Here is a 26,830-nt window from a genome sequence, read left to right on the forward strand (position 1 = left end):
CAGGGGAAACAATAAGATCCTTTGTTTAGAAATATATTTTCGTAACAAAAATAAGTTATAAATAATGGTGGACAATGCATAGTACATACGTAAGTGGTTTAAGGTCTCATGTACCGACTGTTACATAGTGTGCGATTAGAATTACATTCAGGATATAGGGTGAATACAACGCATGGTAAGTACAGACAACCAAAGGAAAAGTGATGATAATCCTACAAATTAATAATCTCAGACTGCGAAATGTATGAAAAAAAAAATCATGTTCTTACGAATCATTCTGTAAGAATTACATTGAATGGTGATTTCTTCTCCTCTTAAAAACAGACCTCATTTTCGTCTTGTTCTCAGGTCAAATACTGATTTATTGGTTTCCCTCCCCTTTAAATTAGCCCAAGATTTAAATAATTTGGGTGTTTTTGACCAAAAAAAAGTTTTCAAGTAGCAGCGGTCACAGGTTTAACCTATATCCGAGCCAAAAAGTCCCGACTTATTTCTAATACAAGGAACTTTTTTTCGTCACTCCGGGATATATCTGGATTTTGGTATCCAACGAAACTAGCGCGGTCTTGTGGTCCAAAGTTCGTCAGTTCGATCCCTGGGGAGGTTTGTTTTTAAGACTCCAATATCTGGTGACGGGGAAGAGAAGTAACTAATATCTGTAATGGTCAGGTTTGTACGGGCCCTCTATAGGGAGACCCAGATATTTGGCCTGATCCTCGGTAAGCTTGGTTAGCTTGACGCCCAGATGTTCCAAATGTAGAGCGGCCACCTCCTCATCCAACTGAAACACATCATGTGACAGACATGGAGTTAATGGTAGCTTTTTACTTTCTATTAGTAGCAGATATTCTATTAGTAGTAGTAGCAGATATGCAGTTAGTGATAGCTTTTTTTAGAGGTTTGATAGGGGGAACTGTAACTGCCAAGGTCTTATCGTCCCAAAAGAGAAGGGACTCTTCAGTTCTATTTGGACAGGATATACAATAAGGTACATTCATTCTATTCTATGCATAATGCCTCTTTCAATCGTTAGTCAAGAAGTAAAAGAACTACCCTGGCAAAAAATAAATAACTAGGTAAATAAATACATAATAATGTATAATACCTGAGTTCTTCGTTTGCAAAGCCCAACAGCAGATGGACATAGGAAAGAAAGGCAGATGATTTTTCTAGGACAATTTAGAATGAAGTTATATTGGCTCAGGAGGAAGAAGAATGATACGAAATAAAGAACTTCGTGGTCCCCTCCTTGTTGGCCGAAACGAAAAAAAGGTCTCTAATAATAATAAAAAACTCGCCTTTGGAGACCAACACTCACCTTCTTGGGTAGCATATAGACTCCGACTGGGTACTGCGAGTGTTTCGTCCATAGTTCAATCTGAGCCAGGACCTGGTTGGTGAATGAGTTGGACATGACGAATGAAGGGTGACCCATGGCACAGCCCAAATTAACTAGTCTGCCTTCAGCCAGGAGGATGATGTGGTTACCATTGGGGAGTGTGTATCTGTCCACCTGAAATTACATATTGTTGAATGAACAGTGAGTTGGAAGTTTTGAATAGAAGATTTTTCATTTAGATTGTCTGGTGATAAGTTGATAACTCTCAAAGGATTACATAGGTAGGTAGGTATACATTTCACTGTGATGGGTTAAAAGGTAATGCGGCCCAGGCTCCTTTTGTGCGGCCCGCGAGCTCATTTTGATTCTCAAGGAAAAAATCAAGAAAAAAGAAACATTTAAAAAATGTGAAGAAAAAAAAATAAAAATGTGTTAGAAGGATTTTCATTATTATTTTTCTGTAAGGTTGTAGATCAAAATTTTCAAAAAATTTGCCTGTGGTGCTCGTCTTGTGATAAGTTGATAATAGGTAGGTATACATTTCACTGTGATGGGTTAAAAGGTAATGCGGCCCAGGCTCCTTTTGTGCGGCCCGCGAGCTCATTTTGATTCTCAAGGAAAAAATCAAGAAAAAACAAACATTTAAAAAATGTGAAGAAAAAAAAATAAAATAAAAATGTGTTAGAAGGATTTTCATTATTATTTTTCTGTAAGGTTGTAGATCAAAATTTTCAAAAAATTTGCCTGTGGCGCTCTACTTTATTTTGCTAATTTTAGTGTTCAGTAGTAATGTACAGGAAAAATGTGTAATAGGATCTAAGAATTGTGTATGTAATCAAAAAATACTTAATGACAAGCTTCAGGTACATACTGTGTTGAAAATTTTTGCATGCGGCACAGTAGATTTGAAATTTTGAAGTTTGCTCAGGCTACGTTTCTGAAAGGTTGAACACAATTTTGAAAATTTGCCTATTACGGCATCGGCACTATACATAATTTATTTTCTGATTTTTGTGTGCTAAAAAACAAAACAAAACAAAACAGACGAGCTTCGGACATATCTACTCTTAAAAAAAAAAAAAAAAAAAAAAAAAATGCCCTGCGGCGCTCTTTAACTACTTTTTATTCTTAACGGGCGGCCAAAAAATTAAGGTCCAAATGTGGCCCGCGGCCACCTTGAGTTTGTGCACCCCTGATATAGAAGGTTAGATAACAGACATCTTAACCCTGTACTTGACTATGTGAGGAGTATCACTCCTCTCATCTGCCTCTGTTTATCTCAAGTGTTACTCATTCTAATAGACATGTTGCAAGTAAAATGTTTAGTGACAATAGATTCAAGTATGATGTACCTATTATATCTTGACAAGTTTTTTCATTCCAAAAATACACCCTTAGGGCCACTTTATTTTGAGAAGAGTTCAAACTATTGCGATCCCATCAAGATAATTACCTATTATATATTGACAAGTTTTTTCATTCCAAAAATACACCCTTAGGGCCACTTTATTTTGAGAAGAGTTCAAACTATTGCGATCCCATCAAGATAATGTCACTTTTGTTACGCCTTTTCTCTGAATTTTCGAGAAACACTTCATTTTAGTGGTATGTACATGTTGTGATCGATATAGAAAATATTCAAATATTCCAAATTGCTTTGAACTGTAGTCCAACCTTGGACTAATAAGAAACCAAGTGGTTTCCCTAAATTTGAATGAACTGATAATATCCATTGGATGTTGAAGCGCCAAAATTCCATCAGGGAACACCAAGGTCTGTTCAATGCACCAAACGTACTCCTCATCTGTCTCTCCCTTCCATGCGTACACTGCAACTCCTCTTGCAGCAATAGCAGCTGCAGCATGGTCCTGAGTACTGAAGATGTTACAACTTGACCATTGAACCTCAGCGCCCAACTCCAGTAGAGTTTCAATGAGAACGGCTGTCTGCACTGTCATATGCAGACATCCTGCTATTCTAGCTCCCTTCAATATCTTCTGAGCTCCATACTTTCTGCGGAGAGCCATGAGACCTGGCATTTCGTTTTCGGCCATGATGATGGTCTTGCGTCCCCATTCTGCTAGCTTGATGTCAGCTGAAACAGAAAGAGTATTTTCAGTTTAACCATCTGTTAGTGACTTTTTCACCAAGTATGTATTAGGAAATACAAAATTCCCATTCATTCTTTCAGATGAATAGATGAACAACTGTAATATTAAAATGCAACTCAAATTTAGAGCTGGCTATAAAACAACTTAAACAAGATATTTTTGATGAGTGACAAGTAAGTATAAATAATTTCATGGTTTAATTCTAGTTATCCCAAGACACAATCAACAAAATTTAACACACTACCTCACCTAATAATGATTCAAAGCAAGTTAAACCAATTACTAAAGTCCCTCAAATGTCCACACTACCAAGACCCAAGAAGATCACCTTATTTTCCACACCTATGTGAATCATGTGCTCGCTTAGCTCGGATACATCTCGAGAGTATTTTGCAAGATTGGATATTTTGTAACAATGATAATGAGTTGTGTGCAGCCTCTCCTCATACACATGAAGTCCCTATGCCAAATCCAAGACAATTTCTCCAGCAAATACAAAATGATTACTATGGGGAGTTTCTAGTTCATACCGTGAGCACAACCGCGGATACCGCAAGCACAACCGCGAGTAAAAGCGCGAATACCGCGAGCAAAACCGCAAATATCGCGAGCTCAACCGCGGATACCGCGAATAACGCGAGCCAATCGCGGATACAGCGAACAAGTTGTACAACTTAAAAGAAGATCATGATGTAACTTCTATCTAAATACGTAACCACAGAGGAATCTTCAAATTTATGGTCAAAATGTAGGAGAAACCTCCCCTTAAACCCCTACATTTCCCCTAAATCCTACTATTACTTTTGGCAGTAGGGGTCAAGGGGAGGTTTCTTCATACCTAGATTTTTAACAGAGCTCATTCTCTCTTCTGATTTCAGACTGGAAGGTTCTCTGTTCCTGATCTTCTCTCTGTGATATTTCCTCAACATGGTTTTTTGGAAAACAAAAGTTCCCATTCGAGTATTTGATGTTACCAAGGAGTCTTTCCTATGTAACTTTTCAGGAGAAATCGATTGGGATACATATCAGGTCTCTAGGAATGACGGTTAACAAATTATGCGCTTGTAACGAGTCAAAGTCAAAAAACTCATCTCTTATCTACTTGAGATTAGAATGTTGTGTTGTTCTTCAATTAACAAGTCCCGACACTGTAAAGTGTAAATTTTCTTATCTCCATGAACAGGTTAGCATTTTAGATTACATTATTGTGTTGTTCTTCAATTAACAAGTCCCGACACTGTAAAGTGTAAATTTTCTTATCTCCATGAACAGGTTAGCATTTTAGATTACATTATCTGTGGATTCTATGACCTCCGATTATCTTTCAGGGTGAGAGGTACACTTTTGTAGTCTTGAAGTTAAGATCAGCCCAAGTTTTCTAATATTACGTTTATGCGTGATCAAATTATTAACAGAAGGTACATGAGGATAAAATTTTCTGATTTAGATTCGATTCAAACCCACGCTAAACAGACGAGGCGGAGCACCCTAATCAATTAGCTAGAGAGGCAGGATGTTTTAGAATTTCGAGAAAGCATTGAGAGATCTAGAGAGAACTAAACTTCGTTCACCAGAACTAGCTTGAGGAAACAATATAAATGCTGGAGGTGTGTTAACGTAGTAGAATGCATTGTCATAGCAGCTAGGGCTATGTAGGGGGTCCCTGATGTGTACTGATAACTTCGATTACCCCACAGGTCCTTTAATGCTTTGCACTATGACTAATAAATGGAACCAACTCCTACTATCTTCTGAACTTTTGCATGTTCTCTTGCATACATTGTTCTGAGAGATTTAATTTTTGGTTTTTAGATCCTCCTGGGATAATACAGGCACATTCAAGTTTCTCCAATTTAAATTATGAGCGTTTAGTTCAGCATCTCTATTACAATAGATTTATTCTTTTTGGAAATTCCAAAGGCACTCATGTACCTATTTGATATTGATCCCAAACTCTGTTCTCTTGCATACATTGTTCTGAGAGATTTAATTTTTGGTTAGATCCTCCAGGGATAATACAGGCACATTCAAGTTTCTCAAATTTAAATTATGAGCGTCTAGTTCAGCATCTCTATTACAATAGATTTATTCTTTTTGGAAATTCCAAAGGCACTCATGTACCTATTTGATATTGATCCCAAACTCTAGTGTAATTTTAGTTGACCACTTATTCATTATCAAATATATTTGTTTTTGTCTAAAAATTAAAAATATCTTTGTTAATTTATTAAAATATTGATTTCCTACATTTTCAAATGATCCACGAACCTGAATAGTTGAAAGAGAAATAGTCGTGTTCAACAAAATATTAGAGGTGGTTTAATATTTGTTGAACAACTAAAAAGTTGAACAGTTTTGTTGAAAGGAAGGTTCACACATCATTTTTCATACCACTTTCAACTTTATGTTGAACAACTCTGAGTTTGCACGAAGCATAGGTTTTCAAAACTTTCCTTAAAGATTAGCATATCAGATTACATAAGCCAATCAGTTTTATCTAAATTTAGCAATCCCAAGTGTGGCTTTGGGTACCTACTAATGGTTTATGTCGGAACACACAACACTTAATATGCTTTACGGAAAATATTTGAACTTACCAACTTTGTAGGGGACCTTGTTTACGGCTTGAGCTGTAATGTTTGGCATTGTGGTGAAGGAAAATTATAGTGCACAAGTACCAGATTAGCATATCAGATTACATAAGCCAATCAGTTTTATCTAAATTTAGCAATCCCAAGTGTGGCTTTGGGTACCTACCTACTAATGGTTTATGTCGGAACACACAACACTTAATATGCTTTAAGGAAAATATTTGAACTTACCAACTTTGTAGGGGACCTTGTTTACGGCTTGAGCTGTAATGTTTGGCATTGTGGTGAAGGAAAATTATAAATCACTAGACAAATGAACTAGAAAAATCACTAGACAAATGAACTAGTAAAGTCGGTGCTTCGTGGATGGTGTTGACTAATGAATATTTGAATAATGAATTGCAAGTTGCAAGCAAAGCCTCGGTGGTCAGGTGTTTCGTACGTGAGGTAGGACTTACCTGGGGCTTTACATTGACTTTCTCCACAGCGTTCTTGTCCAGCCAGCTCACTTGAATTTCACAATCGAAATGTCCAATGTTGCACACAATCGCGTCATCTCTCATCTGCAGGAAATGCTCTCCGCGAATGATATCCTTGCAGCCGGTGGTCGTCACGAAGATACCGCCTTCTTTGGCTGCCTCCTCCATGGTGGTGACCTGAGAGATACAGAGTATGGATTAGGTACATTCAAAGCACCAGAAAAAATTGAGAAAGAAACAATCAATAAAATTTATTGACGGGCTGCTCAAAGTTTAGGTTGCCAAAACAACACAGCATACTTCTCAGACAAAAATATATTGATATTATTTAGGTACCTACAGGTGGTTGATTTTGTGGAAAGCTATAGAGATGGCAATGGATTATAGTGTTTACTAGTTTGCGCATAATCTGATTTTATGATTCGATTCTAAAGCTTAGCACAAAGTTGTTTCTCACCTCATACCCTTCCATTGAAGCTTGCAGTGCATTGATTGGATCAATCTCGGTGACAATGACACGACTACCGAATAATCTCAAGGACTGGGCGCAACCTTTGCCCACGTCTCCATATCCTGCCACCACGGCTACTTTACCGGCTAACATGATGTCTGTAGCACGTAGAAAAATCACTAGACAAATGAGCTAGTAAAGTCGGTGCTTCGTGGATGGTGTTGACTAATGAATATTTGAATAATGAATTGCAAGTTGCAAGCAAAGCCTCGGTGGTCAGTCACTAGTCACTACTCTTACTCTGGAAGCTCAGAAATGAAACTGGGAAGAATGAAAATGAAAGGCCGTCGGAGCGTGGGATAATCCGTCCGTGGAAAGCTGGGAAAGCATGCAGTTCGCAGTTCGCCGCAGAAATAAAAAAAATTAAAAATAAAAATAATGAAAAATAAAAATCAAACGGAGAAGGGAGAAGAGAGGGACCAAAATCAAAATCAAACTCTGCGCACGACACTGCGCATCAAAATGAACATAGCAAAATCTGAAATAGGTTTCAGCAACTTTTAAAAAACGTTTCGTTTTTTTGTTTTTTTTTTGTGCACGATGAGAAGTTAGCAATCGATTCGAAACCTCAGCTTTTAAAAAATAAGTTCATGGTCTGACTGAACCAAAAGTCAAGAGGTAGGTAACTCTAACTTTCAATTTTGGACTTAAATACTTAAAACAGTGAGGAATTAATGAAATCGTAAGTTATTTTATCTCTTGACAGTTCGTTTTATAGTATACTCCTTCCCTGTAACCTGAAATCAGTTTGTCTTCACTTGAGCATTCCAACTTGAGTGTGACAGGCACGAATGTATGGCCTCAGCTTCAAGCTCCAGTGCCAGAAATCTATTTGGTGAATCAAAATCACGCCTAGCAGAGCGGGTTAAAGTGAATATCGAGAATATTGCTTCAGTGGCTCGAGAAATCAACAGAAGCTCCAAATCGAACGAAGTAAGTTCATCAACGTCTTGCAAGGGTATCTTGTAATATTGAACTCTCACCATATGATGATGGCACATGGTTAACATTCATTCAAATTGCTTTGAACTATAGTCCAACCTTGGACTAATAAGAAACCAAGTGGTTTCCCTAAATTTGAATGAACTGATAATATCCATTGGATGTTGAAGCGCCAAAAGTAATATACCTATGTACTGTGTGTCTACCAAAATGAAAACAATCCCTGCCTTTCCCGGTTTTCCAGTATTTCCCCCCCCAAAATTTAATCTACTTTTATTAGAATCGAGAATACCGCGAGCACAACGGTATGAAGAACAAACAACATTCCTATCTCAAGTAGATAAGAGATGAGTTTTTTGACTTTGACTCGTTACAAGCGCATAATTTGTTAACCGTCATTCCTAGAGACCTGATATGAATCTCAAGTAGATAAGAGATGAGTTTTTTGACTTTGACTCGTTACAAGCGCATAATTTGTTAACCGTCATTCCTAGAGACCTGATATGTATCCCAATCGATTTCTCGTGAAAAGTTACATAGGAAAGACTCCTTGGTAACATCAAATACTCGAATGGGAACTTTTGTTTTCCAAAAAACCATGTTGAGGAAATATCACAGAGAGAAGATCAGGAACAGAGAACCTTCCAGTCTGAAATCAGAAGAGAGAATGAGCTCTGTCAAAAATCTAGGTATGAAGAAACCTCCCCTTGACCCCCTACTGCCAAAAGTAATAGTAGGATTTAGGGGAAATGTAGGGGTTTAAGGGGAGGTTTCTCCTACATTTTGAGGTAAGTACAGACAACCAAAGGAAAAGTGATGATAATCCTACAAATTAATAATCTCAGACTGCGAAATGTATGAAAAAAAAAATCATGTTCTTACGAATCATTCTGTAAGAATTACATTGAATGGTGATTTCTTCTCCTCTTAAAAACAGACCTCATTTTCGTCTTGTTCTCAGGTCAAATACTGATTTATTGGTTTCCCTCCCCTTTAAATTAGCCCAAGATTTAAATAATTTGGGTGTTTTTGACCAAAAAAAAGTTTTCAAGTAGCAGCGGTCACAGGTTTAACCTATATCCGAGCCAAAAAGTCCCGACTTATTTCTAATACAAGGAACTTTTTTTCGTCACTCCGGGATATATCTGGATTTTGGTATCCAACGAAACTAGCGCGGTCTTGTGGTCCAAAGTTCGTCAGTTCGATCCCTGGGGAGGTTTGTTTTTAAGACTCCAATATCTGGTGACGGGGAAGAGAAGTAACTAATATCTGTAATGGTCAGGTTTGTACGGGCCCTCTATAGGGAGACCCAGATATTTGGCCTGATCCTCGGTAAGCTTGGTTAGCTTGACGCCCAGATGTTCCAAATGTAGAGCGGCCACCTCCTCATCCAACTGAAACACATCATGTGACAGACATGGAGTTAATGGTAGCTTTTTACTTTCTATTAGTAGCAGATATTCTATTAGTAGTAGTAGCAGATATGCAGTTAGTGATAGCTTTTTTTAGAGGTTTGATAGGGGGAACTGTAACTGCCAAGGTCTTATCGTCCCGAAAGAGAAGGGACTCTTCAGTCCTATTTGGACAGGATATACAATAAGGTACATTCATTCTATTCTATGCATAATGCCTCTTTCAATCGTTAGTCAAGAAGTAAAAGAACTACCCTGGCAAAAAATAAATAACTAGGTAAATAAATACATAATAATGTATAATACCTGAGTTCTTCGTTTGCAAAGCCCAACAGCAGATGGACATAGGAAAGAAAGGCAGATGATTTTTCTAGGACAATTTAGAATGAAGTTATATTGGCTCAGGAGAAGAATGATACGAAGTAAAGAACTTCGTGGTCCCCTCCTTGTTGGACGAAACGAAAAAAAGGTCTCTAATAATAATAATAAAAAAAAAACTCGCCTTTCGAGACCAACACTCACCTTCTTGGGTAGCATATAGACTCCGACTGGGTACTGCGAGTGTTTCGTCCATAGTTCAATCTGAGCCAGGACCACATTATCTGTGGATTCTATGACCTCCGATTATCTTTCAGGGTGAGAGGTACACTTTTGTAGTCTTGAAGTTAAGATCAGCCCAAGTTTTCTAATATTACGTTTATGCGTGATCAAATTATTAACAGAAGGTACATGAGGATAAAATTTTCTGATTTAGATTCGATTCAAACCCACGCTAAACAGACGAGGCGGAGCACCCTAATCAATTAGCTAGAGAGGCAGGATGTTTTAGAATTTCGAGAAAGCATTGAGAGATCTAGAGAGAACTAAACTTCGTTCACCAGAACTAGCTTGAGGAAACAATATAAATGCTGGAGGTGTGTTAACGTAGTAGAATGCATTGTCATAGCAGCTAGGGCTATGTAGGGGGTCCCTGATGTGTACTGATAACTTCGATTACCCCACAGGTCCTTTAATGCTTTGCACTATGACTAATAAATGGAACCAACTGTCACTACGATGCATTAATGACCTGTTTTCCTTTATTGAGTCATTAATATGAGGAAGGCTGTGTACTCTGGTTTGAGTAAATATGTACCAACATAATATTACTTGGAAAAAAAAAAAAAAAACACACACACATCATATCCATATCACGCACTCCACGTCATACTAGTACATACTTTAATCAACTTCACATATCCAGATGTCCACTAAGAAAAAGGGCCCCAGATATCCACTAAGAAAAAGACCCCTAGAGATAACTTTGGACCCAGTAGGGCCCCATAAACATTAGCAAAATACCCTCATGTGTTGAATATATTTCATCAAAATAGGACTAACCATTCGAGAGTTTACAAGAAGAAAAAAGTACCTATATTAAATACACTTTGTTAATATACGAATAGAGAAGAACAGGATACCTAGGAGAAAGCCAGCCGTTCTGAGAACGAACCTTGTCTAAAAGTTCACTCCGGGTAGAAATTGATCACGCTCAACAGGGCTTAACTTCCTTGTTTCGTACGAGAGGTAGGACTTACCTGGGGCTTTACATTGACTTTCTCCACAGCGTTCTTGTCCAGCCAGCTCACTTGAATTTCACAATCGAAATGTCTTTAATGAAAATGAAAGGCCGTCGGAGCGTGGGATAATCCGTCCGTGGAAAGCTGGGAAAGCATGCAGTTCGCAGTTCGCCGCCGCCGCAGAAATAAAAATTTAAAAATAAAAATAATGAAAAATAAAAATCAAACGGAGAAGGGAGAAGAGAGGGACCAAAATCATAAATCAAACTCTGCGGCTGCGCACAACACTGCGCATTAAAATGAACATAGCAAAATCTGAAATAGGTTTCAGCAACTTTTAAAAAACGTTTCGTTTTTTTGTTTTTTCTCTGTGCACGATGAGAAGTTAGCAATCGATTCGAAACCTCAGTGATTTTTTTTTAACAAGCTAAAAAAGCTTTTAAAAAATAAGTTCATGCGTTCATGGACTTCATGGTCTGAACCAAAAGTCAAGAGGTAGGTAACTCTAAAGGTGGCGTTCCGATCCTAGCTGCCGGGCAGCGCGACCCGGCAGCGCTGCCAGCCGGTGGTCGTCACGAAGATACCGCCTTCTTTGGCTGCCTCCTCCATGGTGGTGACCTGAGAGATACAGAGTATGGATTAGGTACATTCAAAGCACCAGAAAAAATTGAGAAAGAAACAATCAATAAAATTTATTGACGGACTGCTCAAAGTTTAGGTTGCCAAAACGACACAGCATACTTCTCAGACAAAAATATATTGATATTATTTAGGTACCTACAGGTGGTTGATTTTATGGAAAGCTATAGAGATGGCAATGGATTATAGTGTTTACTAGTTTGCACATAATCTGATTTTATGATTCGATTCTAAAGCTTAGCACAAAGTTGTTTCTCACCTCATACCCTTCCATGGAAGCTTGCAGTGCATTGATTGGATCAATCTCGGTGACAATGACACGACTACCGAACAATCTCAAGGACTGGGCGCAACCTTTGCCCACGTCTCCATATCCTGCCACCACGGCTACTTTACCGGCTAACATGATGTCTGTAGCACGCTTCAATCCATCAACCAGAGACTCGCGACATCCGTACAAGTTGTCAAACTTGCTCTGTGAATGGAAATATGTAATACGTGTTCATGAATATTACAGTAGGCATGATATAATGAGGGAAAAATCATGCAAATAGGTAGGTAATACATGTTCATGAATATTACAGTAGACATGATATAATGGGGAAAAATCAATAAGAAAGAGAGTAAGTAATACGAGTATAGCAGGAAACATTGATCAATAGCAAAAGTGGACGCTTATTTTCTTTATGAGGCAATTAGCACATTCTTAGTAAGAACATTTTCTTACTCATAATTATTTAAGAGAGAGAATAGTAAGTACTTCATAAAAAAATAGTATCTATAAAATTGATACTTCTGTTTAAGAGGCAAGGAAGAAGAAGATATTTGATCAACTTGGACTACAATATGGCCACAAAAGCAAGAGCTGGTCTTACCTTCTATTACATTGATATTAGATTGAAACTGGGGGTAATTACTGGGGGGTTTTCTAACAGAATGTTCGATGATTGCAACCACAATTATCTTACCTTGGTAACAGAATCATTCACATTGATGGCAGGTACTCCCAGCTTGTTCTCTTTGAACATTTTGTACAGATTGTGCACTCCAGTTGTGGTCTCCTCTGAGATACCGCGGATTTCGGACAGGAACTGAGGATACTTCTCGTGAACCAGATTGGTGAGGTCACCACCATCATCCAGAATCATGTTCAGTGGCTGTGAAATGTAGAATAATACATTGGAGATTGGTATAAAGAAGCAAGGTAACAGAGGAATAGCAAAATATTGACATAAAGAAGCAAGGTCAGAGGTATTTTAAGTTATACACAACTGTCAAGAGGGCTTTTCATCTGGTCAAAATTCGAGCATTTCCTCATTTTAAAGATTGTGGGTTTGAGGCCCTATTGCCCTAATGATATAGACTCTTCAGAGAGAAAAGTTCTTTACTTTAGTTTGGCATGTCTGGAAGAAAATATGAACATGAGCTTTACCTTTCCATCAGGATATAGACTCTTCAGAGAGAAAAGTTCTTTACTTTAGTTTGGCATGTCTGGAAGAAAATATGAACATGAGCTTTACCTTTCCATCAGGCAATACGAGTATAGCAGGAAACATTGATCAATAGCAAAAGTGGACGCTTATTTTCTTTATGAGGCAATTAGTAAAACATTCTTAGTAAGAACATTTTCTTACTCATACTCATAATTATTTACTTAAGAGAGAGAATAGTAAGTACTTCATAAAAAAATAGTATCTATAAAATTGATACTTCTGTTTAAGAGGCAAGGAAGAAGAAGATATTTGATCAACTTGGACTACAATATGGCCACAAAAGCAAGAGCTGGTCTTACCTTCTATTACATTGATATTAGATTGAAACTGGGGGTAATTACTGGGGGGTTTTCTAACAGAATGTTCGATGATTGCAACCACAATTATCTTACCTTGGTAACAGAATCATTCACATTGATGGCAGGTACTCCCAGCTTGTTCTCTTTGAACATTTTGTACAGATTGTGCACTCCAGTTGTGGTCTCCTCTGAGATACCGCGGATTTCGGACAGGAACTGAGGATACTTCTCGTGAACCAGATTGGTGAGGTCACCACCATCATCCAGAATCATGTTCAGTGGCTGTGAAATGTAGAATAATACATTGGAGATTGGCATAAAGAAGCAAGGTAACAGAGGAATAGCAAAATATTGACATAAAGAAGCAAGGTCAGAGGTATTTTAAGTTATACACAACTGTCAAGAGGGCTTTTCATCTGGTCAAAATTCGAGCATTTCCTCATTTTAAAGATTGTGGGTTTGAGGCCCTATTGCCCTAATGATATAGACTCTTCAGAGAGAAAAGTTCTTTACTTTAGTTTGGCATGTCTGGAAGAAAATATGAACATGAGCTTTACCTTTCCATCAGGGAACACCAAGGTCTGTTCAATGCACCAAACGTACTCCTCATCTGTCTCTCCCTTCCATGCGTACACTGCAACTCCTCTTGCAGCAATAGCAGCTGCAGCATGGTCCTGAGTACTGAAGATGTTACAACTTGACCATTGAACCTCAGCGCCCAACTCCAGTAGAGTTTCAATGAGAACGGCTGTCTGCACTGTCATATGCAGACATCCTGCTATTCTAGCTCCCTTCAATATCTTCTGAGCTCCATACTTTCTGCGGAGAGCCATGAGACCTGGCATTTCGTTTTCGGCCATGATGATGGTCTTGCGTCCCCATTCTGCTAGCTTGATGTCAGCTGAAACAGAAAGAGTATTTTCAGTTTAACCATCTGTTAGTGACTTTTTCACCAAGTATGTATTAGGAAATACAAAATTCCCATTCATTCTTTCAGATGAATAGATGAACAACTGTAATATTAAAATGCAACTCAAATTTAGAGCTGGCTATAAAACAACTTAAACAAGATATTTTTGATGAGTGACAAGTAAGTATAAATAATTTCATGGTTTAATTCTAGTTATCCCAAGACACAATCAACAAAATTTGCCAAGTATGTATTAGGAAATACAAAATTCCCATTTATTCTTTCAGATGAATAGATGAACAACTGTAATATTAAAATGCAATTCAAATTTAGAGCTGGCTATAAAACAAGATATTTTTGATGAGTGACAAGTAAGTATAAATAATTTCATGGTTTAATTCTAGTTATCCCAAGACACAATCAACAAAATTTAACACACTACCTCACCTAATAATGATTCAAAGCAAGTTAAACCAATTACTAAAGTCCCTTAAATGTCCACACTACCAAGACCCAAGAAGATCACCTTATTTTCCACACCTATGTGAATCATGTGCTCGCTTAGCTCGGATACATCTCGAGAGTATTTTGCAAGATTGGATATTTTGTAACAATGATAATGAGTTGTGTGCAGCCTCTCCTCATACACATGAAGTCCCTATGCCAAATCCAAGACAATTTCTCCAGCAAATACAAAATGATTACTATGGGGAGTTTCTAGTTCAAGTCAAGAGTGATAAAATCTATATCATTGCAAAGTTTTCAAACTATCAAAATGATTTCATAAATCAAGTGCAGATACAAAACAAAGGTAACAAGACCAAAGGAATTTATTTCTCTCACAACAAATATCCTGATTCTGGTGTTCGAATGGACAATCTGGATATAATCAGAAGGAATTATCTTGGGAATGATGCAATAGTGATTGGAGAAATTTACTTCAAGTTTGACATTAATGAAGTCAATGTACATTTAGATATAGTTAATGATTCTCATATCAGGGTTATACCAAACAAAGAAAACAATGATAGCTTTACTTTCATATATAAAACCTTCTAACAAAAGAATTAGTTTTATTTACAAATTAATTGAACAGATCCAATATCAGTTTCACCTAGAGAGGTAATAAATGCAGGTGTCCCTGTTGCTTCATATGACCTACCTAGACACAATTTCACTATGTTATGTTGAAAGCAGGAAGAATTTTAATATGTAAGTAGTTCACTTGTTCAGTCTACAGTATTTTTTTTTTTTTAGAATTATGTTTTAGAATACCGGGTTGGGGAAGGCAAAGTTGGTAAACTTGCATTGTTTTTCAGTTACCACTCCCATTCCAAACTGTAGAAACAATATCCTGTCTCACCTAGTGCAAGCTCATCTCAACCCAGTACATAACCACAACCTCAGTGTAAACCTGTTTAAGTATTTACTAACTCCTGCTAATTTCATTTCACTGAACTACTGAACGTTTTTTAAAAAGAAAAATGAAGGCTAATAATTAATGGCTAATAATTAATGTAGGTTCTTTTTTTACCATTGCCAAATAAACCACAGCAATGTTTTTTTTTTTTTTTTTTTTTTTCCCCTTTTATTTAGGGTCCACTTAGCCTCACAAGGAAAATCCATCCATCTCAAAAACTCCCATCCTGCTTGATGAGCAAAAGAGACAAACCCATTTTTTTTTTTTTTTTACAAAATCCCTTTTGAGATGGATGATGATACCAGTAACCAGTTGAGTGTTAAGTTGAGGCGGTTCTCACGTTCAACTTTTTAGTTGTTCAACTGTTGTTGTTCAACTTTAAAGTTGAATCTGTTTTTAGTTCTCATGTTTCAACCAAATTGAACAATTTTTCATCCAGTTTTAATGGTAATTTGAAGTGGTAATCTACTATCTTCTGAACTTTTGCATGTTCTCTTGCATACATTGTTCTGGGAGAGATTTAAATTTTGGTTAGATCCTCCAGGATAATACAGGCACATTCAAGGTTTCTCAAATTTAAATATGAGCGTCTAGTTCAGCATCTCTATTACAATAGATTTATTTTTTTGGAAATTCCAAAGGCACTCATGTACCTATTTGATATTGATCCCAAACTCTAGTCGTAATTTTAGTTGACCACTTATTCATTATCAAATATATTTGTTTTTGTCTAAAAATTAAAATATCTTGTTAATTTTATTAAATATTGATTTCCTACATTTTCAAAATGATCTACCCGAACCTGAATAGTTGAAAGAGAAATAGTCCGTGTTCAACAAATATTAGAGGTGGTTTAATATTGTTGAACAATAAAAGTTGAACAGTTTTGTTGAAAGGAGGCACACATCATGTTTTCATACCATTTCAACTTTATGTTGACCACTCTGAGTTTCACAAGCATAGGTTTCAAAACTTTCCTTAAGTTAGCTATCAATTACCATAAGCATCCATTTTTATCACAATTACAATCTCCAAGTGTCGCTTTTGGGTACCTACTAATGGATGTCAACGTCAGCTACAACACTTAATATGCTTTACGGAAAATATTTCTGAACGTACAACCTTGTAGGGAGCAACGCGGTGAGCTGTAATGTTTGGCATTGGTGTGAAGGAAAATTATAAATCACTAGACAAAATGAAGTAGAAACATCACTAGACAAATGAGACTAGTAAGTCGGTGCTTCGTGATGGTGTGACTAATGAGATATCTTGATACATGAATGGCAAAGTTGCAAGCAAGCCTCGGTTGGTCATGTCACTAGTCACTACTCTTACTCCTGGAAGCTCAGAAATCGAACTGGGAAGAATCGAATTTTATGCAAAAGAAAGGGCCGTCGGAGCGTCGGGATACATCCCTCCGTGAAAGCTGGGAAAGCATGAAGTGTCGCAGTTACGCCGCCGACCGAGAATATAAAAATTTAACAAATAAACTAAAGACAAATAAAAATCCACAAACGGAAGAAAGGGAGAAGAGGGAGGACCAAAACATAAAATCAAACTCTGAGGCTGGCGCCACAACACTAGACCGTCACCGCATTAAAAGGAACATAGCCAAAATCTGAAATAGTTTCAGCCAACCTTTTAAAAAACGTTTTCGTTTTTGTTTTTCTCTGATGCGACGAATGAGAATTAGCAATCGCCAGAACTTCAAAAAACCTCACGTTTATTTGCTTATTCTCTTGTTGTACATGACAAGTTAGCAATCGATTCGAAACCGGGAGCTGATTTCTTTTAACAGCTAAAAAAGCTTCTATAAAATAAGTTCATGCTTCATGGACCTTCAAGGTCTCTGAACCGAAAAAGTCAAGAGGTAGGTAAACTCTAAAGGTGGCGTTCCGATCCTAGCTGCCGGGCAGCGCGGACCCGGCAGCGCTGCCGAGCTGCCTGGTCGCGCCATAAAGGTGGACGTTCCGATCCTAGCTGCCGGGTCGCGCGACTTCCATTACAAACTTCCAGTCGAACAAATTATTACAAAAAAGTAGTATTTTAAATTACATGAAAACTCACGGGCAGCGCGACCACACTGCTCTCAGAGCGACTGGGCAGCGCTGCCCAGCAGCGGGCTGCCGGGCAGCGCGACCCGGCAGCTTGGTTCGGAAAAGTACTTCATAAAGAATACATAGGAAGCAGTAGTAGGCAGCGGCCGCACAGCTCGGCAGCGCGTGCCGGGTCGCGCTGCCCGGCAGCTAGGATCGGAACGCCCACCTCTTAACTTTAATTTTGGACTTAAATACTTAAAACAGTGAGGAATTAATGAAATCGTAAGTTATTTTATCTCTTGACAGTTCGTTTTTATAGTATATCCTTCCCTGTAACCCTGAAACAGTTTGTCTTCACTTAGAGCATTCCAACTTGAGTGTGACAGGCACGAATGTATGGCCTCAGCTTCAAGCTCCAGTGCCAGAAATCTATTTTGGTGAATCAAAACTCACGCCTAGCAGAGCGGGTTAAAGTGAATATCGAGAGAATATTGCTTCAGTGGCTCGAGAAATCAACAGAAGCTCCAAATCGAACGAAGTAAGTTTCATCAACGTCTTGCAAGGGTATCTTGTAAATATTGAACTCTCACCATATGATGATGGCACATGGTTAAACATTCATCTTTGTTGTCCCAATCCAATGTTACTGTGTTATGCAGGTACCTATAGATTATGCTAGTAATAGCCTAAATCAGCACCCGTCATAAATCAGCATATGCCTGTGATGGCCAAAATCATTTTTAATTATTAGTCATACAACACCTTTGAAATGGGTTATGTTAGAAAAAGAGAGGAACTTAAGACTAGCCAATTTTTTTTTTCTCCTTTTTTTTTTTTTTTTTTTCAAACGGGTTATTAAAGTACTGAAATATGGCTATACTTACTTGCACTTTATACCTATTTATGCAAACTACCTTTACATTAACACAAGCAATGTTGCACAATAGCAGGCAATATTTTCCCAGCCATATAGGCAGATAAATATTGTTTATTTACAAGAAATTATGATTATTTAAATATTTTTTTATGAAATTTTCTTTTTCTAAGAAATTATTGTGTGCTGGAATGTTTTCATCACAATGATTTGTCATTTATTTATTATCTTTTAATAATAGAATTAATTACAACAATCTGTCATTTATTTGTTTTCATTTCAGATAATCTCACAGTCCATCAAAACTTTTGTTAACCAAGAACATATTATTGATAATACACAAACAGTAAGTTGGTATCATTTCTTTTATTATCTTATTCAGAGGTATTTTTAAATTAATCATGGAGATGAAAGTATTGAAAGACACCAAGATCTTGCCAGACCCTTATTATGAGTACTTGGACGAGCTGAGAGATTCTTCACTTCCTATTGTATTTGATAATGGTGCTTGGTGCTGTCGAGTAGGTTGGGCTTCATGTGAAAAACCCAACCTCATTTTCAAAAACCTCATAGCTAAACCAAGAAAAGAGAGAGGAAAGAAGGATGGGGAGACACAGGTGGGCAATGACATCAGTAACATAGAGGCTGTCAGATTTCAACTCAAGACACAGTTTGATAAAAATGTTGTCACTCACTATGATATTCAAGAGCAGATATTTGACTATGCATTTTCTCACTTGAGCATTAACACTGAGGGTAATGTAAATCATCCTATAGTACTAACAGAACCATTCCTTAATCCAAACTACTCAAGATCCCTCATGTCTGAATTGCTATTTGAATGTTATCAAGTGCCCAGTGTATGTTATGGTATTGATTCATTATTTAGTTATCAGTACAATGGATGGGAAGGACAGAGTGGTGTTATTATTTCATGTGGATATCAAGTGTATGTTATGGTATTGATTCATTATTTAGTTATCAGTATAATGGATGGGAAGGACAGAGTGGTGTTATTATTTCATGTGGATATCAATGTACCCATGTTATCCCAGTTATCAATGGTTGTATTGATGCCTCCAAAGCAAAGAGAATTGATCTAGGTGGATTCAGTGTGATCCATCATTTACACAAACTTCTACAGCTCAAGTATCCATCTCACATCAACTCCATTACACCTTCAAGGTCTGAAGAATTACTGTGGGACTATGGTTTTGTTGCTACAGATTATAGAGAACATTTGAGAAAGTGGCTAGATGCTGAGTTCTATGACAGTAATGTTGTCAAAGTACAGCTGCCTTATGCTGTACCAGTACCTAACCTTACAACAGAACAACAAAAAGACAGAAGAAAAGAACTTGCCAAAAAATTGGTAGAAATGAATGCAAAGAAACGTGAAGAACGATTAGTAGATGATGAGAGGCATTTGAATGAATTACTAGAACTCAGAGAAATAGTAGAACTCACACCTAGTGACCATTCCCATGCTAGGGAAGCATTCAAATCCATGGGCATCAATAATATTCAAGATCTGAACAAAAGTATAAATCAACTACAACAGAAAATTGAGAAAACAAAAGCCAAGATTATTGCTTACAATAATGGAGAAGATCTCACTGAAGAACCAAAAGCGAAACTATCTAAGGAGATAGCTGTACCAGAAAGTGAAGCTGAGTTCAAAGCTTGGCTTATTGAAACTAAAAAGAAAAGAGCTTACATTATTGACAAGAAGAATGCTCGTAAGCAACGGAGACAAGACTTGGCAAAACGCCGCACGGCTGCTGCTCAGGAGAGAATGAGACTTATCAGTGAACTAGCTAGGAAAGAGAAGAGAGACGATGACTTTGGTATGAGAGACGAGGATTGGGATGTGTACAAAGTTATCAACAAAGATGCTGGAGATACAGACAGTGAGGAGGAACAAGAGAGACTGATAGAACTAGAGGAAATCCTCAGACAACATGACCCAGAGTTTACCTCTCTCAATCAAGAACAAGAGCTGAGTCCCAAGGAAGCAAATCAGTTACACATAGGTGTGGAACGAATGTGTGGTCCAGAGTGTTTGTTTCAACCTTCCATGCTGGGATCCATACAAGCAGGCATATCTGAAACTCTCAACTTTGTACTCAATAGCTATCCTCAACATATTGCCCAGTCTCTAGCCAACAACATCTTCGTCACTGGTAGCCTGTGTCAGTTGCCAGGCTTTGTGGAAAGATTAAACAAAGACCTATTAGAGAACCGACCTTTTCAGTCCCATTTTTCTGTCTCCTTAGCTGAGAACCCTGAACTAGATGCATGGTCAGGTGCAAGACAGTTCTCTCTATCAGAGAACTTCCATGACTTTGCTGTCACCCAGAGTGATTATCAAGAGAAAGGTGGAGAGTTCTTCCGTGTACATCCCTGTTCCAATAAGTTTGAACCTTATCCTTTGGTCATATCCCTAGATGAGCCCATAATAACCAATGCAGAAGGGGATGGAGAAGACACTGTCATTTTGATGTAAAGGATTGGTTCCTATTGCTATGCTGTAAATAAAATTTTAAAGATCTCTTCGCTTTCCTGTAGGATTTAAGAATAAGATGTGGTCTTGATGCTAGTGATCGTTCCTTGGAATTATTTGTTTTTCCCTAGACCATTTAATTTTTCCATTTAAATTGAAAAGAATACCTGTGTATGTCATGTTTTTAGTATTACCCACCTAGTTTCATAAGAATTTTGTTGTAAAATTACATAAGTTTACGTAGATTAGGTTTCTTATTGTATGTCATGTTTTTAGTATTACCCACCTAGTTTCATAAGAATTTTGTTGTAAAATTACATAAGTTTACGTAGATTAGGTTTCTTATTTTATTTCTTGTAATTTTATTCTTTGTAATTTATTCACCCCAAATAGGGGTCCCTCATTACAAAAGATTTTTAAGAGGCAGTGAGGATCAACACTTGGCCACAAAAACGATACAGCCATCATATTACCTGACTTGATTCAAACCGAGATTTTTTTTCGGTTTCTTATTTTATTTCTTGTAATTTTATTCTTTGTAATTTATTCACCCCAAATTGGGGTCCCTCATTACAAAAGATGTTTAAGAGGCAGTGAGGATCAACACTTGGCCACAAAAACGATACAGCCATCATATTACCTGACTTGATTCAAACCGAGATTTTTTTTCCTTTTAATTTCAGAACATCAAAAAGTTGGACCTAATCAAAACTCAACTTGGTCGGCAACAAGATTTTATTGTGCAGAACAGTCACCTGCTTGAGGGATTGAAGGAACAAGTTCAAGCAATGCAAAGATAATTGACCAAGTGACTCACTAGTATGTCTTACCAACTGTATAGAAACACGACTCTCGGCAATACTCTACAGGAAAGTCTTGATGAACTCATTCAGTATGGAACCATCACTCCTACACTGGCTATGAAAGTTCTGCTACAGTTTGATAAATCTATCAATGGTGCCCTCCCTAGTAAAGTGAAGTCCAGATTGACATTCAAGTCGGGTAAATTGAATACGTATCGTTTTTGTGACAACGTGTGGACATTTGTGTTAACAGACGTCGAGTTCCGTGAAGTAGCGGAGATAGCGAGGGTGAATAAACTCAAGATTGTGGCCTGTGATGGTAAGAGTTCTGACGATAGAAAATAGTGCTGCTGCTAGTGTAGACATTCATATTTCTTATATCATTTGTAGCTTTTTATTTATTGTAACCAAAATGTCGGATACAAACCAAGAAATCCCAAAAAGTGACGAGGCTAACAAAGAGCTTAGTAAGACCTTTGACGTGCTGGTGCAGAATGCGTATAAGAGCATTGTGAAATGTACCAAAACAGCTCAGAGCTTTCCCTCAACCCATGAGAACTCGTTGCTTATTGCTTCCCCTAATTACATCAGTGGGGTAGCTGGCACGAGTGACAAAGTAATGACACTAGTGGATTCTCTCCTCAAGACACAAAATATTTCCAAATCCATGTCTAAACTTTATCTGGAGGGACAGAAAGATATACTCACTGAAGCGAATGATAAGTTACTTGAGAGTATAAACACAAGGATAGATGTGATGGCAGGAACCAAGACCCCAAGCGTACTCCCCTCCCAACCTAAAATAGTCAAGGAGAGTTGGAATAAAAACGCCAAAGCATCCAATGTGTGGCAAGAAGTTCATGATAACAAGAAGAAGTCAGCAAACTGGTTTATGTTGAACAAAGGAGCTGTCGAGATTGAACGACCTCAGCTGCAGTTCAAGGTCAAAGTAGATAATAGTTATGAGCAGCTGTTTGAACCCAAACTTAAAGAAAAACCAAATGCACTGAAACCCTTGGCCATTCTTCTGGAGAAATATGATGCTATAGAGAGTTTCTGTCATCCATATGAGTATGAACTGGACTTGTATGTTCCCAAGGAAGATTTTCTAAAATGTGAAGAGCCAAAACAAGCATTACCTCTGAGTGATACGCCACTGATGATGATAACAGAACCAGAGCAAGTGACACAACTAGTGTCGGAGCTGAAGCAACAACAGGAGATAGCCATAGATCTGGAATATCATAACTACCGCTCGTACCAGGGTTATACATGCCTCATGCAGATCTCTACCCGAGATAAAGATTATATTGTAGACACATTGAAACTAAGAGAGGACTTGGAAGTTCTCAATGAAGTACTCACAGATAAGAATATTGTGAAAGTATTCCATGGAGCAGATAGTGACATCAAGTGGTTACAGAAAGATTTCGGTCTGTATGTAGTTGGTATGTTTGATACACATCAAGCATGTAAGTTTCTACCAATGCCTCGTCAGTCACTAGCCTACCTCCTCAAACATTACTGCGATGTTGACAGTGATAAAACCTTTCAGTTATTTGACTGGAGACATCGACCATTACCAGAACCTGCCATCCAGTATGCACGTACAGATACACATTATCTCCTGTATGTGTATGATTGTATGAAGCTAGATCTAAGTGCTGCAGCCCATGGTAAACAGAACTTGGTATTGTCAACATTCACCAACAGTAGAAACATCTGCAAACTCAAGTATGAGAAGCCAGTGTTTAATGAAGAAGGATATATGAACATCTTCCGTAGTCATGCCCTTCTTAATAATCAACAGAAATATGCACTGAGAGAACTTTACAAGTGGAGGGATAGGATAGCACGTGACAAAGATGAAAGTACAGGCTATGTGTTACCTAATCATATGTTACTACAAATGGCTCAGTCTATACCGCGGGATATACAGGGGATATTTGCCTGCTGTAATCCTGTGCCTCAAACAGTGAAAGAGCATGTATTAGATATCCATGCTATTATATTGAAGGCAAGATTACAATCTCTGACTAAACCAGTGGAGAAGTTACAGCCTAGCTTGGACGGGATGAAGAAGAAGCAGCAGCAGCAAGTATCTCCCCCTCATGACTCCAATAATCAACAGAAATATGCACTGAGAGAACTTTACAAGTGGAGGGATAGGATAGCACGTGATAAAGATGAAAGTACAGGCTATGTGTTACCTAATCATATGTTACTACAGATGGCTCAGTCTATACCGCGGGATATACAGGGGATATTTGCCTGCTGTAATCCTGTGCCTCAAACAGTGAAGGAGCATGTATTAGATATCCATGCTATTATATTGAAGGCAAGATTACAACCTCTGACTAAACCAGTGGAGAAGTTACAGCCTAGCTTGGACGGGATGAAGAAGAAGAAGCAGCAGCAGCAAGTATCTCCCCCTCATGACTCCATGGACTGTCTCAACTACAAAGGTTTGCCCCCTGTGTTCCCAAACAATATAATTTGTGCTCCTAGCAACACTCACTTGTCTTCCTATGACCCACAGGATAAGAAAATAGCCCAGATCGGATTATTTTTCGAAGATAAAATGAAAATTGGCTCCAACAAGTATCAGAAAATTAAACTGAAAACATCGCGATTCGAAACTCCTTATCAGAGATTTTTGAAATCCAAAGAATATGCCAAAGCAATCCAAGAAAAAGTGGATAAGGAAAATGCTGAGCAGAAGAAGATAGATGCCCTCACCCCGCAAGTGAAAACAGAACCGGAAGAAAATGTCAAGATAACACAAGAGCCAGTTGTTCTCAAACAAATCAAATCCGAGGAGAAAGTAGAAATGGAGAAAGAAAAACGAAAGAAAATATTACGAGAAAGAAACAAGAGCCAGTTGTTCTCAAACAAATCAAATCCGAGGAGAAAGTAGAAATGGAGAAAGAAAAACGAAAGAAAATATTACGAGAAAGAGAAGAAGAAAAGGAAGAGCAACCAGCGACGAAGAAAATCAAAGTAGAGAAACCTGAAGAGTCTAACGAGAAAACCAAGCAACATAAAATAAAAAGTGAACCAAAAGAAAATGACAGCTCCAAAGGTAAGAGTGGTGGGACAATATCTACGGTGGACTTTTCCAAGGTGTGAAGAAAATTAAAGTAGAGAAACCTGAAGAGTCTAACGAGAAAACCAAGCGACATAAAATAAAAAGTGAACCAAAAGAAAATGACAGCTCCAAAGGTAAGAGTGGTGGGACAATATCTACGGTGGACTTTTCCAAGGTGAACTACAATAAATACATGGCGAAACCTGGTAAAAGTAATCAAAAGAAGAAAGGAAAAGGAGGAAAGCAGAATAAAAAGAAGAAAAATAGGTAAAAATTAGGTAAATCCGGATCATATTCAACTTAATAGAGGAATATAATCGTTATCAACACAATACAAAAAAACATGATGTAAATTCATAGTAAACGTAAGCCGTTTCTATTTCTTTGGCTATCCCAAAATATCTTGCAACTTTTTATTTGGGAACTTCCGATTCTTGTGAAGGGAAAATATTTCCAAGTCGTCAACATTGAATCTGCCCACAACCTACCTCAGTTTTGTGGTGGTGGAGGTAAATCCGGATCATATTCAACTTAATAGAGGAATATAATCGTTATCAACACAATACAAAAAACATGATGTAAATTCATAGTAAACGTAAGCAGTTTCTATTTCTTTGGCTATCCCAAAATATCTTGCAACTTTTTAGCTGGGAACTTCCGATTCTTGTGAAGGGAAAATATTTCCAAGTCGTCAACATTGAATCTGCCCACAACCTACCTCAGTTTTGTGGTGGTGAAGACCCTTGTCTAGGCGAAAGAACTTTGATCCAACGAATCTTTCCAAATGCTAAATGTAATGTGTAAATATTGAGGATTAGAAAGTAATCTCATAATACTGATTAGGCAGTAGTACATGTTTGCCATGTTGGTGTATCCGCAGGCTGGAATATAACTTGTTTTCCCAAGTTCGGTCTATTACCATTACCACTCTATTGATTTACTTCACTTTTCAGTGATCAGTCAATGAGTCAAATCCTAACTCTCTATACCGATAAGGAGTTGAAGAGTGAGTTATGTACATGCTTTAGGATCCGACTCATTGACAGTGAAGTTCAGTGAAAGATTAAAATCTACAGCAAATAATTTTTTTTACATGGTTTTACTCATTTTTACTTCCCTTATTTGTTAAAACCTTTAACAAAGATTTCAAGGCGACTTTTTTTTTAAACCAAGTCAAAATATATGTACATATTCCAAGACGAATAGGTAGTATTTATTTAAATAAATAATTATTTCTAAAGCGTACTACTGCTTATTGAACTTGTAAGAGTATGTTTTTTTTTTTTTTTTTTTTTTAGAAAATAGCCCTAGCTTTCGTATAAAGAGCATTTCTCTTTAGAAATAATCCAGTACAGATTACTTAATAAAATTGAAAAATGTTTAGTAATGATTTTTAGACTATAGGCCACAGTCTAGTCTAAGACTCGTGAGTAGACGAGAATTTAATTACCTTTTGCCAAAAATAAATGATGAAAAATATATAGGTACCTAAGTAAATGGAGCTATAGAAACATATTACTTACGTTGCTTATGACTGAAGCCATGGCAATTAAGGACTCAACAGTGTTTAAGATGAAGAAGAGTTCTTTAGTGGTCATCAGATGAGAAAATAGTGATGCTCAAACTCAACATTATGGTTTAGACCTTATGGTTATTTTGTGATAACCATTAATAATTTGTAAGGTGACCAATTGACCACAAAGTAGGCACTTTGAATATTAAGATCTACGATCAATGAGGATTACGGGTCAATAATATCTTGTCTTCACTCAATATCTCAATAATACTCGTATGTACTTGGGAGCGTTTAGTGTGTGA

General features: G+C 37.5%; 4 protein-coding genes and 2 long non-coding RNA genes across 7 annotated transcripts; 4 read left to right on the plus strand and 2 right to left on the minus strand.

Moving 5' to 3' along the window:
• Window positions 1-17: 17 nt before the first annotated feature.
• Window positions 18-14,301, minus strand: LOC103512015 (adenosylhomocysteinase; the record flags this gene model as incomplete). The annotated part of the gene is made up of 6 exons (XM_017445220.2): window positions 18-781; window positions 1,319-1,513; window positions 6,500-6,697; window positions 11,843-12,058; window positions 13,469-13,657; window positions 13,933-14,301. Coding segments are annotated over 6 exons (1,299 nt in total), but the record flags the coding sequence as incomplete, so codon positions are not given.
• LOC113468590 lies at window positions 2,806-4,406 on the plus strand. Its single transcript, XR_003392285.1, has 2 exons — window positions 2,806-2,944; window positions 4,329-4,406. It is a non-coding gene; the product is annotated as an uncharacterized LOC113468590 (long non-coding RNA).
• Window positions 8,896-9,980, minus strand: LOC113468589. The gene is made up of 2 exons (XR_003392284.1): window positions 9,908-9,980; window positions 8,896-9,367 (listed from the first exon to the last, which is right to left on the minus strand). It is a non-coding gene; the product is annotated as an uncharacterized LOC113468589 (long non-coding RNA).
• Window positions 11,401-22,364, plus strand: LOC108252735 (transcription initiation factor IIA subunit 2-like). 2 transcript variants are annotated; one of them, XM_026825617.1, is made up of 3 exons: window positions 11,401-11,439; window positions 18,902-18,964; window positions 21,805-22,364. In XM_026825617.1, the coding sequence occupies exon 3, from the start codon at window positions 21,943-21,945 to the stop codon at window positions 22,267-22,269; it is 327 nt and encodes a 108-aa protein (XP_026681418.1). In that variant the 5' UTR covers window positions 11,401-11,439; window positions 18,902-18,964; window positions 21,805-21,942; the 3' UTR covers window positions 22,270-22,364. The 2 variants fall into 2 exon arrangements, with proteins under 2 accessions (XP_026681418.1, XP_017300714.1); XM_017445225.2 differs by lacking the exon at window positions 11,401-11,439 and adding an exon at window positions 18,110-18,282.
• On the plus strand, window positions 18,971-21,201 carry LOC103512013 (actin-related protein 5-like). Its single transcript, XM_026825618.1, has 2 exons — window positions 18,971-19,539; window positions 19,620-21,201. Exons 1-2 carry the CDS (start codon window positions 19,020-19,022, stop codon window positions 21,122-21,124), a joined length of 2,025 nt encoding a protein of 674 aa, XP_026681419.1. The 5' UTR covers window positions 18,971-19,019; the 3' UTR covers window positions 21,125-21,201.
• Window positions 22,269-25,494, plus strand: LOC103512012 (exosome component 10-like). Its single transcript, XM_026825613.1, has 4 exons — window positions 22,269-24,026; window positions 24,351-24,730; window positions 24,820-25,047; window positions 25,188-25,494. The coding sequence occupies exons 1-4, from the start codon at window positions 22,337-22,339 to the stop codon at window positions 25,281-25,283; spliced, it is 2,394 nt and encodes a 797-aa protein (XP_026681414.1). The 5' UTR covers window positions 22,269-22,336; the 3' UTR covers window positions 25,284-25,494.
• Window positions 25,495-26,830: the final 1,336 nt, after the last annotated feature.

The sequence above is a fragment of the Diaphorina citri genome, unplaced genomic scaffold (assembly GCF_000475195.1).
Source record: "Diaphorina citri unplaced genomic scaffold, Diaci psyllid genome assembly version 1.1 scaffold781, whole genome shotgun sequence".
NCBI lineage: Eukaryota > Metazoa > Arthropoda > Insecta > Hemiptera > Psyllidae > Diaphorina > Diaphorina citri.